The sequence below is a fragment of the Pollachius pollachius genome, assembly GCF_949987615.1.
Source record: "Pollachius pollachius genome assembly, chromosome: 7".
NCBI classification, from domain to species: domain Eukaryota; kingdom Metazoa; phylum Chordata; class Actinopteri; order Gadiformes; family Gadidae; genus Pollachius; species Pollachius pollachius.
Genome location: NC_136940.1, coordinates 22122077 through 22142842, shown reverse-complemented (window position 1 = coordinate 22142842; position 20766 = coordinate 22122077). Strand labels below are relative to the sequence as shown.

The 20766-nt window shown below is 41.9% G+C and overlaps 3 protein-coding genes and 1 long non-coding RNA gene across 10 annotated transcripts in view; all 4 read left to right on the top strand.

Moving 5' to 3' along the window:
- osbpl9 (oxysterol binding protein-like 9) overlaps nt 1-4740 on the top strand; it is a 31391-nt gene extending 26651 nt beyond the window's left edge. For all 6 annotated transcript variants that reach the window (XM_079739805.1, XM_079739804.1, XM_079739803.1 and 3 more), the window contains 4 exons: nt 569-647; nt 1011-1102; nt 1597-1732; nt 2807-4740. In XM_079739805.1, coding sequence (XP_079595931.1) covers nt 569-647; nt 1011-1102; nt 1597-1732; nt 2807-2881 — 382 coding nt within the window. In that variant the 3' untranslated portion in view covers nt 2882-4740. The remainder of the gene's footprint in view (nt 1-568; nt 648-1010; nt 1103-1596; nt 1733-2806) is intronic.
- A 638-nt stretch (nt 4741-5378) lies between these two features.
- Nucleotides 5379-10160, top strand: LOC307078592. Of its 2 annotated transcripts, XR_013811994.1 has the most exons (17): nt 5379-5393; nt 5793-5843; nt 6043-6109; nt 6292-6339; nt 6505-6556; nt 6754-6793; nt 6977-7036; nt 7226-7262; nt 7450-7503; nt 7689-7731; nt 7911-7961; nt 8144-8181; nt 8368-8426; nt 8673-8702; nt 8870-8893; nt 9078-9928; nt 10116-10160. It is a non-coding gene; the product is annotated as an uncharacterized lncRNA (long non-coding RNA). The 2 variants fall into 2 exon arrangements; XR_013811995.1 differs by lacking the exon at nt 10116-10160 and having other exon boundaries at nt 9078-10103.
- Nucleotides 10161-10685: 525 nt separating this feature from the next.
- tor3a (torsin family 3, member A) lies at nt 10686-15030 on the top strand. Its single transcript, XM_079740624.1, has 6 exons — nt 10686-10926; nt 11177-11299; nt 11660-11925; nt 12531-12706; nt 13508-13632; nt 13978-15030. The coding sequence occupies exons 1-6, from the start codon at nt 10761-10763 to the stop codon at nt 14223-14225; spliced, it is 1104 nt and encodes a 367-aa protein (XP_079596750.1). The 5' UTR covers nt 10686-10760; the 3' UTR covers nt 14226-15030.
- Nucleotides 15031-15824: 794 nt separating this feature from the next.
- calr (calreticulin) lies at nt 15825-20289 on the top strand. The gene is made up of 9 exons (XM_079740275.1): nt 15825-16028; nt 16582-16683; nt 17038-17241; nt 17562-17656; nt 17810-18019; nt 18135-18248; nt 18474-18617; nt 18833-18925; nt 19029-20289. Exons 1-9 carry the CDS (start codon nt 15935-15937, stop codon nt 19245-19247), a joined length of 1275 nt encoding a protein of 424 aa, XP_079596401.1. The 5' UTR covers nt 15825-15934; the 3' UTR covers nt 19248-20289.
- Nucleotides 20290-20766: the final 477 nt, after the last annotated feature.

Here is a 20766-nt window from a genome sequence, read left to right as displayed (position 1 = left end):
CGACGCAGCAGTAAGGGCTGTGATCGGTCCGCTCACTAAAAACAGGATGCAGAACCGAAACAGTTTCACGACGAAGCTTCTTGGTGCTCATTTCGTTGCGTCGACATGGAACCATAACTGAGCCTTTAGCTCCTGCGTGATTGTGCCTCTTGAGTCTTTACAAGTGTTTTGCTGAAAGGCTTTGTGGAAAAATGCAAAATCCCAGTCTTGGCTTACAATTAGATTTACATTTACAGCGCATTTGGCAGACGCTTTTATCCAAAGCGACCTACAATAGCTACATCTGTCAGAACAAAGAAACAATATGTTGGTGGTACAGTAAGGATGTTCATAGCACCAAGTGCAGAGCACTAACAATTGCTAGGTTGACCCATTCCCCAGACACAACAAAGATAGTTGTGTCATAATACTAAGTGCTATTATTAAGTGCAAGGACATACAACATACAATAAGTGCGTAAGAGTGGTGTGTGTGGGGGGGGGGGTATAATGGGGGAGGCTATGCAGAGTCTAAGACTATGAACAAGTGAGTTTTGGCGGTAACCGTTTGTTCCTTTGTTCCGTGGCAGTACGCCCAACGATAAGAAGTCCTTCTGTGCCATCGAAGGAGAGTGGAACGGCGTGATGTACGCCAAGTGGGCATCTGGGGTGAGTTCTGTTCTGAAGTGAAGTATCTTCCACTTTAGCTTTATGGTGGGAACTTTCTATACATGCACTATGTACTGTTTTCACTGCAGCCATCACTTTTGTTCAAAATTAGATGTCCTCACCTTCTCCGCAGGCCAAATTCATTTAGCGAGGGCATAATCCTTTTTTCTTAGGCACTGCAGTGTCTAGTGTCTCACTGGCTGCAGTTACAGTTACCAATATGTTTAAACCACAAAGTGATGACTGCAGTGAAAAAGTTACTAATGCAGTTTAAGGTTTTTCTGCGCAGCATACTGGCTATGTGAAGGATAAGCCATGCGCTATGATGGACACTAACGATGTTAAAAAAAAATTGTGTTGCAGGAGAACGCTTTGTTCATAGACACCAAAAAGATGGACATCATTAAGAAGAAGGTCCGCAAGCTTGAAGACCAGTTGGACTACGAATCTCGAAGGTGAGAAGAAACACTGCCATCTCTCCACAGATGCGCACGGCTCAATGTACACGTCGATGGCATACTTTACACTGGGATCCAGGGTTGGAATCACCAATTATGTGACCTTAAAGACAGCCTTGTAGATGTATTTGTTTTGTGTTGTACCTTTTTTATATAACCAGGTTATTGGTATGATGAATGGTAGATGGATGGATGGATGGATGGATGGATGGATGGATGGATAAATAGATACTTTATTCATCCCCTTGGGGATTCACTACAATTGTCAAACAAAAAATAGACCCACAGTGAAAGTCAATCAAATAAGTCAATAAAAAGTGAATAATATTGCACATAATTGAAAATGCATATAAAAAAGATCCACAGGTAGATGTAAAATAAATAAATATTACGCAATTGCACATTGTCCAGTGCGTTTGGGGGTGGGTTCCGGGCAAATGGGCAACCAACACCCTAAAACCCGGTCTGTGTCTCCCCCACCCCTTCACCAGAATGTGGAGAGACGTGACCTTGAACCTGAAGCTGAAGGACATCGACATGGCGACGGAGGCCAAGCACTACCTGGAGGAGAAGCAGAGGGGCGAGGCCCGCGAGCGCAAGGAGAACGAGAGGCAGTGGGAGACACGGGTGAGACACGTTCCTCCTCCTCCTCCTCCTCCTACTCTGGCCGGCCAGTATTGGTCAATTATTTGACTTAGAATATCAATGCATGATTTTTTTTTGTGGCATTGATTATTGCTATTTGGTGTCCAAGTATTCTGGAAGACATGGAAGTGGGCAGCTGCTCCCCAAAGTCAAAGCAAACATATGAACAAGATGTAATTGAACCTAAAACATGAAATCTTCCCCGACTCTCTCTGCTGCGTTCAACAGCCTGTGAGCTCATTTGTATTATGTTTGAACCTGGGCTGGTTGTGCCGGGAAAAAGGAAGAAGTGACGTGTAAGCGTGGATAAGCGCAAAAATGTCTGATAGCCTTTAATTTTGTACATCTTCTTTGCTATTTATCTACTCACACCACTCCCATTGTCTGTTTTTATGACTAACTTTTGTTCATGGTTATACCTAATATTAGTTAATGATTGTCATTGTCTCTCAACCCATGATGCTTGCATTCCACTACTGTGAATACACAAGCTCCAGCAGGCTGCAGTTCGCTTACCGACCATAGGGGGCCAGTAATGAGAAATAATTGACATAAACCCTTGTGATATGTACAGTCTACACCTCGCGGCCCGGGGGCCAATTGAGGCCCGCGGGATGATATATTGTGGCCCCCTACTTGACATCAAAGTTTAGTGTTAGTGCGGCCCGTGTGTTGTCAAACGCACATTTTTGCTGAGTCGCTTGCCACACTTTTTTATCACTTGTGTAGGGTGACCAGATGTCCCGGTTTTGCCGGGACAGTCCCAATTTTGAGTTGCGTGTCCTGAGTCCCGACAAAAGCCAAAGGACGCTAAAATGTCCCGGTTTCCACCAACCACTATGAAATGTCCCCTGTTGTCAGCGATTACATATTCAACGTGCTCTAATTATAGCCCGATCATTAACTTAGATTGGGTCAGTTGTGCTACTTTTTTTTGTGGAATACTTGATGCGGCCCAGCCTGACCCAGACTCTACCTCCAGCGGCCCCCAGGTAAGTTGAGTTTGAGACCCCTGGTCTACACCAACGGTACTGACTGTGTTCCGTCTCTCTCCAGTTGTTCCATGAAGACGGCGAGTGCTGGGTCTACGACGAGCCGCTACTAAAGAGGATAGCTCAACCACGGCCCTGAGACGACCTCCCTCACATCCACACACATGCACACACACAAACGGCCAAACAACACACACACACACACACACACGTCACACAACACGGGAGTCTTCATAAGAACTCATTTGCACATGACCTATTTTCCAAGCCTTCGAAATGACTTGAATGATTGAATATGTACACAGCTTTGCGTTTGATGATGAACCAATGTTGAATGAAGTCAGTCGGGGAGCAAAATGAAAAAAAAAAAAAAAGACTAAACCATGCAGCACAGTGCAAGGGACACAGGACTTTCTGCACATCCGTTCTTTGCAACAACTCTTGTCCGTATGGACTTTACAATCAAGCCTGTCCCCGATCCGGGGCAAGGGATGATCATGCGTAGGAGGAGGAAGAGCAGCAGAAGGAGTGATGGTGATGGTGATTGTGGTGGTGAGGATGGGTGTGGTGGAGGAGGGTTGATGCGTCTGTTGATGGTGTTAAAGTGAAACGAACCTCAACAGAAACAATACGGCATACTACATCTCAGGGAAACTGCTGAGGGTGGAGCGACGGCTGCAGTCCCCTCCCATCACCCGCAGACCGGACGAGGGAAGGACCTCGCAACGACAGAAGAGAGGACATCTTGGCTTGCCTACACACAACTAGTGACAACTGTTGTTTATATATAGATATACATATGGTGGATATATAAATATATATATATATAGATATATACTTTTTTTTATTTGTTTGCGATCTTTATTTTTTTTCCATTCTGGCAATAGTTTAAATATTTGAGGGTAAGAACTTTTAAAGGCTTCACATGTTAAGTATTCATTCCATTTACGCCATTGGACATCTCAATGCCTCCTTTAACTGAGCTGACGCACTTGTGAGCGGAAGCAAGACCGACAAGCGTGGTAGCATCTACACACATTTAGACTATGATAGTGGTATTGGTTATTTTTTTATTAGATAAGTGGTATGGCTTCACAATGCCGAGAACGAATCTGAGCACTCATTGGCTCTCGGCATGGAACTAGGCTGTTAAGTTAAAGGTTTAACTCCACCTTCCTCCGGAAAAGGATCTTGGGATTGGCTATCCACTCGTCTGGAATGACTTATTTCTTTTGTGCAAGCATTTATGAACAATTGAATGTTGACCTGTTTTTTCGGTGTCCGGATAATTGTAAGGCGTGGTGACGGGGTTGTGGGGAGCAAGGATGCGCCAAGAGATTCCTGTTCGTTCGGCATATCTTCTCTCCTAGGCATCTCCCTGACGGAAGTCATGGTTGGCTACTGACATGGTGGAAACGTGTTTTTAAGAGTTTGGGAAAGAGGCTACATCGAACCGATGGTTGAGTTCTGATACTTTTTCATAGAGGGCTACTCAAGTCTAAGTTGTGTGCTTGAATTTAAACTTATGTCCAATGTTTTTAAATATGGGAACCATACTGGTCAAAATATAGATTACTTTCCAACTATGCTGGTGTCATCCATATTCTCATTCACAAAGGCATATTACACCGAACCCGCTGAAATCAAGTGTTGAATATGATTGTGTTTTTCGCCATCGATATATTAGCCAATATGGAAAAAGCCTTGTGGAAAAACTTTCACATAAAAATGCATATTTGTTTCATAATTTTAAGATTTTCTCATTTAGAATAACAAATTAAAAGTTGCAGTTTAATAAAACTAAAAGCCAGTTTTTATTGTTTGTCTTTTACATTGAAATTGAATTGAGGCCTTGTTATTCCATTTCATAATCACCAAGCGATTCTTCATAGAAAGCCATCAGACCATGTATTTTTTATTTCATTCTTATGAGCAATGATTGTATCTGATTTTCATGTTTATTGATGCATACTATTAAATCTTCATGAGTGAACTGAATTACTTTGTAATAATCATTTGATGTATGCTTCACTATTATACATTTTCTAAACCTATAGTCACAAAACAAGACTTCCAGCTAAGTGGATCATTCGAGTTTTGGTGATCATGTGTATTTGACTAGTCCAAAGTACTAGACAGAGTGAGCTAGTGTGAATGAGGTGATTGTCTGTTAAACTAATTTTAGACTTATGGAAATGAGCAGGCTGATAAAACATAATACAATGTGCTGCTTTTGAATTCACATAGTAATTCCCTAATTGAAGTTGTCACATATTAAGGAGCACTGTTTGATGACCAACGCAGTAATCATTATTCAGAAATAGAAAACATACACGATAATCAAATTCGACCAACAATAGCAGATTATACATAGGCTATCATAGGAAAAACCTGGTTATTCAAAAATAGTCAAAAGTATTAATATTTGTTGTTGAGTTGAGGTTGGGCAGCTTAGAGTGCTCCATTTAGAAGTAGCTCACAATATCTACACAAAATAATAATTCTTTATTCTACTGTGACTAGTCGGTCAGTCAGCCAGAAGGGGAGCCAGTTACTGACACTGTCATATACTTTTACCCATAATCCTCAGCGGCTCCCTATATAACGGACTTCCACCCTTCCTTGAGTCTCGAGTTCCTCAGTGACATTCGGTGAGTAGCTGCGCCTCTAAATCATCTCAAAAATAATTAGTTACTGCTAGTTTAATTTAAGTAAAAATGTCTGCCTGTATTGTTGGATAATGACGGTAGTACTTCTGTGCTATTCTGTTCATGGAATTATTGCCTGATGTTTACGTTTATCTAGTTCATGAAAATCCTAGGCCTCAATCAGCCACGTGTCTCAGCTTCAAATGGCTGCAGTACCGATGACTATGGTTGCTACTTACCCATACACTAATGATGATATAAATGTTGGTAGGGACATCTGAGTTTTCATTGAGGAAATACCAACTTTTCTTCTTCTTGTCTGATCACATGGGAGCAACTCTCAATGCAGTTCTTTCTCATGGTAATACATCGGCCATAACTAACTACTGCGTGTCTTCTTAGTCCCTGCAGTGGCGCCATGATGTCGGCAATGACTCGATTTTCATTCACTAGGTAAGGCTTCTAACTACTATAAAATACTTGGGGTGGGGTAATACTTGAGCGGGGGAAGCTAATGATATGCATGTTTGTAGGGACATCTGAATTACAGTGATGAAACGCCAACCATACTGAATGTATGGGAGCAAAGCTTTTTTTATATTTTTTTTTTCCCCGTGCACTGTGAACTAAATTCTAAAATTCCTTTCCTTAGGTTAATCAGGCTGTGCTGGATTTGTGATGGGACTCGACCTTTTAATGAATCTGGTTTTAGTCACTAGGTAAGGGTTCTTGTCTTTACTGCAACAACATACTTTGGAGTGGAGCTAATGATGATATACATGTTGGTAGGGACATCTGAATTACTGTGATGAAACGCCAACCATACTGAACGCATTGGAGCAAAGCTTTTTATTTATTTCTAGTCCATGCACAGTAATCCAATCTCTGAATTTCCTTTTAGGTAACGTGGCTGCCTTGTATTTGTGATGGAAATCACGTTTTCAATCGGGTAAGTTTCTCAACTGCTTATCCAACAGTATTTCAAGTCGAGGATGATTATGTAAGAGTAGTGGACAGAAGTGATTTCTGATTAAACTTACGCTGAGACTATTCATCTGGCTTCTGTGCATCTTGGGTGCCAGTGACTCGGTACTAACGTCTGATTGTTCAACAGGAACCATACTGAACACATGGTAGCAAGTTTGCTTCGAGTTTTGCTTAGCGAGGTAAGATTCTATTGGCATTACTCTTGCACCATAAAATACAGCCCTTCTCATGCTACAATGATGACCACATTTGCTACTCTTGACAAAATTGGATGACGAACCCGCAACCACCAATTGCATTCTCTGAGGCATGGCTAACTTTTTGGTTATGATTTTTGGACGGAGTGTAGATAATTCATGCTATCATTTCTTTACAGGTGCTGACTAACTTGAAGATCTAGCGAGCTACCACTCCAGGTCAGTTGACTTCCTAACCATTTCTCATGTTAATTGCATCACATGCAATGTTGAAAAACATTTGGGATCTTTCTGAATAACGATGATGGACAACTTTTTTTTTTTCCTGATTCAATGTCTTGTAGAAAAAATTGGGTCAAACATTTGGTACTCAAATCTAATCTAGAAATCTCATGTTTACAGATGCTGTTAGATCCAGATGATGTGATCGACATCCAGATGACTTGATCGACTCCAAGAATGGTAACTTATCTAAACTCAATGCTCTAATGATGTAAACCTCAAACTACAAGTGATGTCAATGTTTGCTAAACATTGGGAATCTCTCTGATTAACAATGACGGATAACTTTTGTTGCTGATGCAGTGCCATCCAATATTGCTGTCCTCCACAAGTCTTGGCCCTGAATAATGGACTTTAATGAATTTACAGGTGCCATCATGTACCATCCATCCCCGGATCGTTGATGGTAAGTTTCAGTCCTGGTTGAACATGGGTTAACTTGACTAAAATGATGAGATTATAGTTCAGCTGAATAACCATGTTGAAACGGGGATCATTTGTCTTTCGCCCCTATCTGATGTGTACGGTCAAGCAACATGCCTGATCAGCTTGATATGGGAAGTGCTCTAACTAATGGTCCTGCTTTTCATTAGGATCCGAAGTGGTAGATGCCTTCCTGAAGTACCGTCTCCCAATTAACTAGAAAGGTGAGGTTTGTGATTTGTAGATTGAAATCTGTCCGGCTACAATGATGAGATTATAGTTCAGCTGAATAACCATGTTGAAACGGGGATCATTTGTCTTTCGCCCCTATCTGAGTTCATCTTGTAGCCATGTTTAATTTGTCTCGCTGGAAGAAGTTTGTTAATGTTGCCTCTGCCTGCCTTTTCAGACTCGGATGTGCATTGCTAACCGCAAGGCGATGGGACTACCTGGTAAGTTTCTTTCTTGGACAGATTCTGAATGCTGGTACAATGATGAGATTATAGTTCAGCTGAATAACCATGTTGAAACGGGGATCATTTGTCTTTCGCCCCTATCTGAGTATATGTTTTAACTATATTCAGTTGATCTAATTAGAGGAAGTGGGCTAATGTTGCCTCTTTAATTTCAGACTGGAGTGATGCAGTTTATTCCTGATCGTGAGGGGGTAGCGGACGACTAGGTAGGTTTCTTTCCTGAAGGACAGATTCTGAATGCTGATACAATGATGAGATTATAGTTCAGCTGAATAACCATGTTGAAACGGGGATCATTTGTCTTTCGCCCCTATCTGATGTATCGTGATCCAACATCAGTTTGTTACACTGCCTGCAGCTACACATTCTAATGCCCTCTTCTCATCAGGTGGTTTGGTCTACTGCCGGTTCCAGAAAGCCTCCATGGTGTGTATATTTTCCCCTCAAGTTGCCCAGCAACTCAGGCTTTCTAGTAACTATCTTAACATGATGCTATTGAATCAGGTCACTGATCTCATTGAGGATAAAACAATTCTGATTAAGATCTAATGCACCAAGAAAATGTACTTCTCTATCTAAAGTCCTTAACAAAGTCTACTTTTACCTTTTCAGGAGAAGATGACTTGTATCCAGTATCCTGCCCTTGAAAGCACCTCTAGAAATAGTAAAAGGTAAATGGTAACATGCATTAATCCACAGCACCCCAGACATGTAGCGCTTGCATGGGAGCCATGTGTGTCTCACTGGCTATCATGGTCTAATGGGTTCTATAGAGTCTGGCCTTTGTGATGATAAAGGGATGCTGACATAACCGTGGAGTCTAATCTATTAGCTCTAGCTGAATGAGGTCTGATTAACATTCTGATGGCATGTCGTATCAATGCCTTGCACTCATCGTGTTTATGTTTTTGGTCTAGGATTTTGAGGAAGCGAAGGCCATGTCAAAGGTGAGTTTCCAGCATCTAAACTGATAGGCTTTGTGGGTTCTGTGATGTCACAAATGTCTGACCTGAACATAAATGTGGACAGTCTACTTACTGAGTAACCTGCTAGTTGACACGCTCTTCCTTGACTCTAAAGAGTGTGCTTTACAGTTTGCTTTCTTTCCTAAAAGGTGGAGGCCAAATCGGATTTATTGGTGAGTTACTGATCACGCTATGCACATGTATTAATAGGCAACTAATGATGAAACTATTCTGCCAAATGATTAATATGATTATAACCCTACCGTTTCCATATTACTCTGATTGTTGCTACATTACAAACAAGCACGCTTTCCCTAGTAGGCATTTTTCTGATTTATTATTCCTTTTGCCCTTCAGGTTGAATCTACTGGTGCCTCAAGTCAACTCAGTGTTTCCCATACATGGACCAATGTGTGGAGCACCGCCACAGAATCAACACCGAGCGCCACAAATTGATTCTGCTTTTCTTTAGCGATTTTTAAATATAGTTTTGTTCATTCATCTCTGCATAGCACTCTTTCCGTCATTCTCGTTCACACACGCGCACATACATGCCAATGGTGCACGGGTACACTACCACTTACAACTACCACTGGATAAACCCACGTATCATAGACGCACTGACAACGGATTCGCCCGCTCCTCCTCTCAACGCGCCTACAAAGGCAAACCCGAAGCAGCTTGATATGTAAGGGATAATGTATAGCAGAGGTGTCTTGCTTTGCCCTGAAGGGGCTTATTTTTGATAATGACCGGCGATGTTCTATACATCATCCCGCTTGTTACACGGCTACTTGCCAAAATGAAATAATAACTTCACATGGTGTCTTTTTGCAATTAATTTGTTACCAGCATTCATAGTGTTGAACAGAGAAATAGTGTTGACAAGTTACCGGTGCTTGCGTAGTGATACCAAAGACGTCATCAGAGGCAAAAATCCTTTGTTTTCCTTGACAGCGGTCAATTATACTCATTATACTTGGCAACGGTGAATTATCAAATATAAATCACCGCTGGAAGTTGTGAAGGGCCCATGCAAGTGAACGGAACGTTCCATGGCATTGAGAAGGCGGTTATAGTTTATATATTACAGTGTTAGACCCCCGTTAGCACTCCACGTCTTAGCCTTCCCCCCCCCCACACACACTGCTTCCTGGTCTGTGGGAAACACTGCAACGCTACAAAGATTCAACATGAAGTTGTTTGCTGTGAGTATTCAATAAAGATGTCATATTGGTCATCGAGATGCAACAAATGATGACAACATTCTGCCAAATGATTAATATGATTATAACCCTACCGTTCCATATAACCCTGACTGTTGCTTAATTTAAAATAAAATACTGCTTTGTTCTGGATCACCCGATTCTAATGGCGTGTATGTCCTTTCTCTAGGTCAATGCATGGATGGAACGCTTCATTGGTGGTTTAAGCAGCTGTTATATATATTGTGACTTTGTCAATAAAGAACTTTGAAGTGTATTCTTGTGCTTTTGCTTATTAAGGGTATGGAATAATTGTAGGTGCCCAGAAAGGATCGTTTTAGTTTACTCAAGGGCTGTGCTTTGCAACCCATTGCCTTGTAGTGCGATATGGCAGCCTTTTTCTTTAATCACGATTAGTTTCCATGATTGGAAGTCTGACCTGTCCATTCGCCGGCAGCTTCCAAGTGAGCGCCGGTTGTCTCACAGCAACGAAATGGCATAAAAGGAAGTGTTAAACGTCTTAAAAGTACTGTTGTACACCTGATCAGTTTTTTAGACCAGACCCGTCTCACTATTGTGCAAAGGAACATTAAATTGGCCTTGGCGTTGGGTGAACTTGGCGGCGCCCTATATTGCAGCTAGTCATACGTCGCGACCGGTGATGAAAGAGTCGCGTTGTATTGACTCGGTGGTCACGTGGGTTGAGTTAGCCCACCCTCTCCTCCTGGGTTCAGCTCAGATAAATTGGAGACGGGTTAAATAGGGTTTAAATGGATAAAAGAAGCCACACTGTAACCAGACTTTCTCCCATAACGCTAAGCTTGCGCCATCACCAATGATTCTGTTTACGTTTGTCCCATTTCTTTGGGCTGTATCTGCAAAAGCAGACTTCTTTCAATTTGACAGCATCTCTAACGCTTCTACGTACTATTTCAATTATATTTATTGTAATGTATGGGACGGGGAGTGTCAGCCAAATCAAGAAGATGCTACCCAGCAAGGTAAGGAATACGATCCGTTTCAAATATTGTCATTTCCGGGAATGATTATTTCAATCTAAATCAAATGCATATTGAGCTAACGTTTGCGGGGGTCTTCCCGGGAAGACACCCGCATATAAGAGGTGATGTGCATTCATTCAGACTATTCAGTGGGTATTGATTATCCGTCTGGATTGTGTTTCTTAAAAAAATCCATGTCACTCAGTTGCTTTGAAGCAACGCTGAACACTGCATTTTCTGTTTTGAGCAGTTCCTTCGAGGGACCTTTGGGCAGGATTTCCCCAAGAATACGTCAACGTGGTACATCATTGGTACTGTAGCCTGGGCCAGTGCTGTGACACTGGCGACTGCAGGATCACCAACAATATGACAGGTATTGGGTTGTCAAATACTGTGTCATAGTTATAAAATATGTATCTTAACATTCAAAACCATACCCCGGAGGATGACAAGAATTTTCTTCATTGGTATATAAGATTCAAACAAATTGATTCAATTTTAATAGAATTTACACGTCAAATGTTTTTCTAAAATATCATTCATAGACTACAGACTGGACTTAAAAGAATTACAAAAAAAATAACTAAACATATGGCCTATATATTTTACACAATTACAAATATATTACAAATATCACCATTCTAAATTCCCACATATGATACTTTAATATGTTCTCTTATCCGTCTCATTGAATCTGTATTACAAACGTGTGTTCTATGCTTGGCCATTTCAGGCTTGGCCAGGGACCTACAGATGAAGCTCCACGGGCAGCACCTGGTTCAGTCCGTGGTTCTGAAGGCCATCCAGGGCTTCATTAACAACCCAGAGTCCAACAAGCCTCTCACCCTCTCCTTCCACGGCTGGTCGGGCACAGGCAAGAACTTTGTGGCCCGGATCGTGGCCGATAACTTATACCGGGAGGGGGTGAAAAGCGAATGTGTTCGCTTGTTCATCACCCCCTTTCACTTTCCTCACGCCAGGCTGGTAGACACGTACAAGGTGAGTGAGATGGGGTCCACTTGGCACTGAGATGCAGCTGTACAGTAGCACCTTTGATCTGGTCAATACCGGGTTCAGTCTGGCACCGTGACCTGTAACCTAGTAAAAAATGGACTGATTTTTGGAACCAGGCACACTTCCAATAGGGGTGGTAGAGTCTGGGATCTTATCAAGTTTCACAATTTGGATTTCAAAATGATGATGACCCTGGTCGTCATTACACAACCTTCTGAGTTTAATATAGATACAGTTGCACATAGGGCATTTTAATCAATCTGCAGACGTATTGTATGTGCTTGTACTTTTGTACTTGTTCCAGTAATAAAAAGTGCCTTGATTAAATTATTCTTAATTATTATTATTATTACTATTATTATTTCGTATTAACAAATAACTGTCTTCATCTGAACTTTTGTCCTGAGTCTTACCCCTAATCTGTTAATTTTATCAAATTGACAAAGCTTTTTTGCAACAGTCCCCAAATAAAACCTAAAAGCAAATGTGGTCAATTTAACTTGTCATTTAGCGTGGTTCAGATAGTTGTGGATGGCATCACATGTGGTTGGACCCAAGGGGGCTGACACCTTCTCCTGCGTGCTCCCCAGGGCCAGCTCAGAGAGGCGATCCGGGACATGGTCCTGAGGTGCCCTCAGACTCTCTTCATCTTCGACGAGGCGGAGAAGCTCCACCCCGGTCTCATCGACGCCATCAAGCCCTATCTGGACCACTACGACAACGTGGACGGGGTCAGCTACCGAAGAGCAGTCTTCCTCTTCCTCAGGTTAGACCAGAGACTCTTAAGATACTGCACCGTTCTTTTTCCTGCTCTGAATGTCTTAGCGGTAAGACATTCAGTAATGTTAGCGGTAAGCCTATCAGTTGATGAATCCCAAAAAAATATTATACATATGTATGTTTATATATATATTTCTTGAATACGATGCTCTAGCGTAGTGTTGCATGATTTGCTACGTTGACCTCTTCCCACAATTGCTTCCATTCTCATTAGGATAGGATAGGATCATTAGTAAGGATACTTTGCCCAGCCCTAGTAAATACTAGGGCTGGGCAAAGCTTTAAAGTTTTAATCGTGATTAATCGCTTAGTATTGGTGAAATAACTCGCGATTAATCACACTTTTAAAATTCTATTTTAAATCCACTCCAATTGAAGTTAAATGAGATTATCAAATGAAATAACACATTATCATTCATACCAAATGTACAAAGCAAAAACTAGAACAGGCAGTCACTTACTGCAAGTGTAATTGAATGTAAAGTAAGTGGAACTTAAAACAAAAATGATTTCTGATATGAATATTGACATTCTGTGGGCAAAACCTTTCAAAATCAAAGTTTAAAAAAAAAGAGAGAACGTGCGTTAATGTGTCAATTTGTATTAATCGCATTAAAATATGATTGCGTAATTAACGCGTAAAGTTGCCAAGCCCTAGTAAATACTAAGGTAAATTGGATCATCTCTTCCGTTGGTTGACTGTTACATATCTGGTATTATGTTATCAACTAAAACACATTCATGTAACGACCCAAATTCTGACTTGACATGCCTTCTCTCCCGGCAGTAATATCGGCGGGGCCACGATAAACGACGTAGCGTTGGACTTCTGGCACTCAGGCCAGAACAGAGAGGACATTGGTATGGAAGACCTGGAGCACCGGCTGCGGGCTGAGACAGTAGACTCTCAGGGTAGGTAGAGATAAGGTTTTCCCTGGTGGGTCACGCTAGCTAGGCTCTACAAACAAATCCCATCCGTGTAGGTCGGGCTAATGTCATTGCCTGTGACATTGTGTCTGTCCCTCACTGTAGTAGAATGTGCATTAACCTTGTTTTAAATCTCATAGATATACTCGTTGATGAGTACTGAGCATATTGAATATTTATAAAGAAGCACCTTGCCCTTTCTGGGTTTCTTTTCCCCCCAAGTTTGCTCGTATATAATATATTATTAGTATAATAATATAGAGACAAAAAAAGGATTACACCCATCGTGCCCGTTTTCCTGTGATAATAATAATAATATCTCTCCGACAGGTGGGTTTTCTCAGAGTGAGCTCATGTCCGGCCACCTGATAGACTTCTTCGTGCCCTTCCTGCCCCTGGAGTATCGCCACGTCAAGCTGTGTGCGCGAGACGCTTTCGCCGCACGAGGTCTGGAGCCGGAGGATGCGACGCTAGACGAGGTGGCCAAGGCCATGCTCTACGTCCCCAAAGAGGAGAGGCTGTTCTCAGCACAGGGCTGCAAATCTATACCCCAGCGGATCAACTTCTTCCTCCCATAGAGGGAGAGAGAGATGGAGGGAGAGAGAGAGAGAGAGAGAGAGAGAGAAGGGGAGGCAGGCCTTGAGGATGTCAGAGATCGTTTAGCCAGCATGTCTGCATATAGAGCAACAGTCGAGCTGTCATCTCTGTCTCGCAGTAAGCCCCTCCTCCGCACCCACCCACTCCCCAAACCACTAATCCCCAAACCTTCACTCCTCCAGAAGCCTCCTGGTGTCACAACGAAGGGCCGGAGAGCAGGATCATTCAGGAAAGACAGTGTCGCAGACAGGGACAATGTTGCTGAACAACAGGTCCCCGTGTGCAGTGTGGTTGCGTGTCGGCGGTGGCCTGTAGCAAATCTATACACGGCCACCAAGACAGGAACAACAAGAGAAAAGGCACTGACAGGGTTACTGCCAATCGGGGAAGACAATGTCTATGGTTATTTTGATACGTCACACTGTATTTCTTTTCCCACACTTGGAGGTATTTAAGTATTTAAGTTTACATTGGACTCAAACGCTGTGTAGTCCTTGCCCCTCAGGATTTGTGCATGTTTTTTATTGATTATATATTACATATTGTCTATATGCTAACAACCCTATTTGGAGCTACCAATACATTTGCTTTTATTGTTACCTTCCATAATGGGTTTCCTTTCATCACAAGCATTTTGTGTTGCATATTTCAGTTGTGTATTAGACGGTTTGTTGGTTAATATATATTGAATGGATCTAGGATGTATTGTGTGATACAAAGTTACATGGCCTGTCGGACATGACATTCTTACTCTTGAGAAAAAAGAAAAGATCTATATGGAAATCATCCTGTTGTTGTGTGTTCTTTCAATGGATTTGAATGATTGCCCAACAGGGCTGCACAGGGATATTTGCCTGTTCCTTAGGTCTTGTAAAGGCTTGGAGTGAATTGAGTTTATAAATAAAATTAGCCTACTTCCCTCCAGGAAACTATTAGAGCAGCAACAGTGATTTAACCAGATCAGCATTTATTTACGCAAGTAATTGTCCGAGAGTCAAGTAAGTAGTAAGTATACTACTTTATATACACTAATTGCATTTTGTATTGACTTTTTTTAGCAATAATGACCGGAACCTACGTTGGAGGTGGACAACCTACTGGGTACTGCCTGCTGTGTCAGTATACATCGAAAGCTAAATCCTCGTACTCTCTGTATATCACAGCTTAAATCATTCAGTTTAATACGGTGCACGTTTTTATTGACCGCACCGTTCTTATCTCACTCAATATACACAAATCAGGCACGCATGACTATATGGCCATGCATAACCCCTGCAAGATGCTAATATTTTTATAAAATGTAATTTGGATGGATGGCGTCTGCCTGATATACTTGGTAAGATGTTTACTACAATCAAATAAACGCTCACATTGAATAGATGGGCAGCGCAACATCCTTTCGAGGGGGCGTATGAAGCAAACGCGTGGTCTGCAATCATTGGCCACAACAATAGACTATTCATTTTTTAATCAATTCGATTGGCTGAAGAGCGCTGCGTTTCCTGATCAAGCCACTGACCAATAGAATTCAGACATTTGTGCTGAGCCGAAAGGAGAGCGCTTGCGAACCGACAGCGGCTTTGCAGCACTCAATTGTCATTCTAGGTGAGACTGGATTGAGGGAAAAGCGTGTTGCACTGTTAAATTATCTTATTTATTTATTTTGCATTGGAAGGATTAAGCTTTCAGAATGACCGCGTTGTCGGTGTTTTTATTGGCCGTATCGGTCGCCTCTGTTCTGGCAGAGTCTAATGTATATTTTCGGGAGCAATTTGAGGATGGAGGTAAGAAACTACATGCAGCCATCTTATGATTTTTCTTAATGTGTTTTTTAAGTATTCTTTATTTTCATGCATGGCCTCTCACTAGCATTTACACCGCCTTCAAATATCACCACCTGAACACCGTTTCATACTGTTTTGGTTTGTGACTGCCCAACAGAGGATGCTTTTATTAAAATTACAACTTAATTTATTTATTCAAGTTTGATGCATTGTGTGGAGAGTGATGCAAGTGTCGCCATCACCAGCATCACCTATATCCTATTTCCTAGACACTTCTCAGTTCTCTCATCGTCTGGCCCCTTCTGTCTCCCCATCCCCCTACTGCAACACCTCCCTTGGTCATCCACACTGTCATCCAGTTGGCTTGGCGCTCCAGAACTCTCTGTAGACCGTATACGTTTTGTGAACGTCAAGACAACACCACCTTTACCGTTAAATACCTTAAATGTCTTCAGACAGATGAATCGAACCTGTGGTTACAAGATGGGAAAATTAGGAGACGGTCATGTTTGTCCTCGAATGAATGTCTGTGGTTAACGAACACTGTTTGCAGATGCCTGGACCAGCCGCTGGGTGGAATCCAAACACAAGTCGGATTATGGCAAGTTTGTCCTGTCTGCAGGGAAGTTCCATGGTGATGCAGAGAATGACATGGGTAATTTCTCGTTTCTGTATTGCTCTAAATTGTTGAATATTCTTCATGAAACAATGGTCTGTCTGTGCTGTTGTGGTTGTGGCTGTGGTTGTGTGCTCACAGGGGTACTAAACATGCATGCACGTGTGATATGGGATATGTTATCCATTCAGTATATGTCTAAAGTCTGTTCGATTTAATTGCCTTCTATTCAAACATTAGTTTTGCAAGACGCATTAAATTGTTCATGAATTATGTTTGCTATATTGCACATTAATAAACATATGTAATATACAATAATAGCAATAGTATTGCTACTGTGGCCAGCGGTGGTGACTTGATATTGAACCCACCAACTTCAATATGTCCCTGCAGGACTTCAAACCAGTCAGGATGCCCGCTTCTACTCCATGTCATCCCGCTTCGATGACTTCAGCAACAAAGGCCAACCCCTCGTCATCCAGTTCACCGTCAAACACGAGCAGAGCATCGACTGTGGAGGAGGTTACATCAAGCTGTTCCCATCCGGCCTCAGTCAGGAGGAACTGCACGGAGACTCTGTCTACAACATCATGTTTGGTCAGTGAGACTAAAGGTGTCCTTCTAGAAACTATAGGTGTCCTGAGACTATAGTTGTCCTCCTAGAGAGTGCTCTCTAACATCCCTGGACCCAGATGGGCTTTCACTAGATCTGACTCTGAAGTAGTTATGTTTATTTGATCTTATTTATTTATCTAATTATATAGATGCTTTAGGAATACCTACCTTTTGGAATACCTTTTTTGTCTGCATCATGAGCTGATTTTGGTATTTTAGCAATACGTTTTATCCGTTCACCATTTCAGTCACATTTTGCTGAGGTATTGTGGGAATCGTTTCTCAACGTTTTTAAATCGTAGGTCCTGACATCTGTGGCCCTGGCACCAAAAAAGTCCACGTGATCTTCAACTACAAAGGCAAGAACCATCTGATTAACAAGGACATTCGCTGCAAGGTGAGGATGGCGTTCAACAATGCTACTGACTCATGAATGATGTATAAAAGGTTGTATATAATCACCATTCACAAGCAGTCGAGAAAATAAAAATGCATGTATTTTACGATGGCTGAAAGTATCTTAACCTTGATTTCCCGTGATCTCTTGCAGGATGACGAGTTCACTCACCTGTACACCCTGATCGTCAACCCCGACAACACGTATGAGGTGAAGATAGACAACAAGAAGGTGGAGTCTGGCAGCTTGGAGGACGACTGGGACGTCCTTCCCCCCAAGAAAGTCAAGGACCCCGAGGCCAAGAAGCCAGAGGACTGGGATGAGAAGGAGACCGTTCCCGACCCTGAAGATAAGAAACCCGAGGTACTGTTCTCAACCCTTTAGTGTAGGTCATTCAGCAGATTCTACCAATACACCTGGCCTGTGTTGCTGGTGCCTCCATGCTCAAAAGTATTTGATTTTCTTTGTACCTTGGCAGGAATGGGACAAGCCTGAAAACATCCCAGACCCCGACGCCAAGAAGCCTGAGGATTGGGACGATGAGATGGACGGAGAGTGGGAGCCCCCCATGGTCACCAACCCGGACTACAAGGTAATAACTATAAAATTATGATAATGGATTGTAATGACCATGATATGTGTAAAGCACCAATTATATGTAATTTGAAGATAGTTATAGGATTTGGAAGTATTGTCTCTTGATAGAATCTTAGAATCCTAATGGGGATGGTGTTTCGCAGGAGGTGGAAGAAGCTACTGAATGTACGGCACAACAGCCTAATGTTAACCTGTGCGTTTTTCTGGGGCTCTTTTTTAGGGAGAGTGGAAGCCCAGGGAGATCGACAACCCGGCTTACAAGGGCAAGTGGGTCCACCCCGAGATTGACAACCCGGAGTACACCGCTGATCCTGAGATCTACAAATACGACAGCATCGGGGTCATGGGGCTCGACCTCTGGCAGGTAACATGAAACACTGGACACTTAGCAAAGAGTCCCAAAAGGAGTCACCTACATTTCTTACCCCGCGTCTTAGCGTGCGTAGCCAACAATATAGCTTGCAAAAATAATAAGAAAAAAGCCAAAGTGTGCTAGGCCAGATTTTAACGTTTTCATTATCAGTAGCAAGTCTGGTAAAATATGTGTATTACATGTTGTTTCCCATCCCCTGTATGCAGGTCAAGTCTGGTACCATCTTTGACAATTTCCTGATCACCAACGACCCAAATCTGGCCGAGGAAATCGGCAATGAGACATGGGGTCAAACTAAGGTGGGTAACAAACACATTTTGCAGACAATAGTCTGATGCTGTTACCTATTGGACTTCTTTAATATTCCTCCAAGCTAACTGTATCATATTCGTGCCCATGAAGGACCCAGAGAAGAAGATGAAGGACAGCCAGGAAGATGAGGAAAGAAAGAAGCGTGAGGAGGACGACCAGGGGAGGAAAGAGGAACCAAAGGAAGAGGAAGTAAAGCAGGAAGAGGACGAGGAGGATGAGGAGGACGAAGAAGAAGAGGAGGAGGATCTGGAGGAGGAGGAGGAAGAAGAAGACGAAGGCACAGATTCCCAACTCAAGGACGAGTTATAAACCATTTTGCCAGAACTTTCTTGAAGGAAACAGGGCTATATAGGCCAGGGGCCGGGCTGGATACACTTGGTTGGACCCTCATGACCACTTAACCAGGGATGGAGATTTGGCGGGGTGGGACTACTTTTATTTTGTTTACAGGGTGAATGCAGTAGAATTTGGGGTCTGAGGCGGGTAGCTAATTTTATGTTTCTACAACGTGATTGAGAAGATGGTCATAATAATGCTTAGAAGGAGATCATCAACTTGAAAACTTCAAAGACAAAAGTCGACACAGCTGTTTTTGCCAGTAAACTGTAAATGTAATCTGTAATTCATGTTTTGCACTAAGTTGAATTTCTATCAAATATATTTTGTCTTTAGTCATTCGTTGCAGGAAATCGTATGTTTGCGTTGTGCGTTTGTGTTGTGAACTACGGCGAGAAAAAGTTTTGTGTTTCCAATGTGTTTGTTTTTACTGTCTTTATTTAACCTGTGTCATGTTTTGTTGTCACGTCAAGCCTGTCTTGTCTCCAGGGGACTTCTACTCGGACGCCATCCACACTATCGCATCATGCTTCCATTCTGACACTTTAGGCACCGTCAACTTCAGGGCACTGTCATGAATATATGAGGACAAGTCCTCATATGCGTGTGTTTGTTCAAAGCATTGGATGGAGTATTGGCAGTCTTTAAGGTGGAATATTATATATTATACATATAATAATATGTATGTTTTTTTTTACTGTATAGTAACGAGTAGCATTCTTTTGTTTTTTATGCAGACCGTTCCTCAGTCCTTAGTAAAATAGACATTTACTGTAGATTCAGCATATTTTTAACACTGCATCGACGTTACAAAATTGCTTCTTTCCATTGGTGTTTAAGTGTGGGGACTTATGGTCTCGCCTAGTGATCGCTCTATCATTTCTGCACTGCTGTACACATGTTAAGAGCTAGTCCTTTTGTAGATACTTTTTTTTTTTTACTAATTCTGACAAGGGAAGTGGAAGAATGTTATTTTCTTGTGTAACATAGGAATTCTGTTCTGACCAATTAATAAAACGAGAAGAAACAAGTAATGCTTTTTGATTTTAAAGTCTATTTTATATAATTATTATCATTGCCATGAATTATTATTGTTCATTATTTAAATATTTGTCTACAGGCAAAGGCCCAGATTAATCATTTATACTAATCATCGGTATAAGTAGGCCTACATTTGTGCAAGCATTACCCCTGGATACTAAGTATTCCTACACTGCAAATTGCAAAATATCTTTGATGTGTTATTTAGTTTAGAAAATCATATGCCTATGACATGATGATACACTATTAGTAACAATCTTTCAGCATTGTGTTATTATAGAGAAAATAGTATTTTAACAAACAACATTGTAGGAACATTTCCACGAAGATGTGTCTGCATTCGAGGTAGACGAAATAACGCGATTCTTGTGTGTGTGTGTGTGTGTGTGTGCGTGCGTGTGTGTGTGTGTGTGTGTGTGTGTGTGCGTGCGTGTGTGTGGTATTCTCTCGC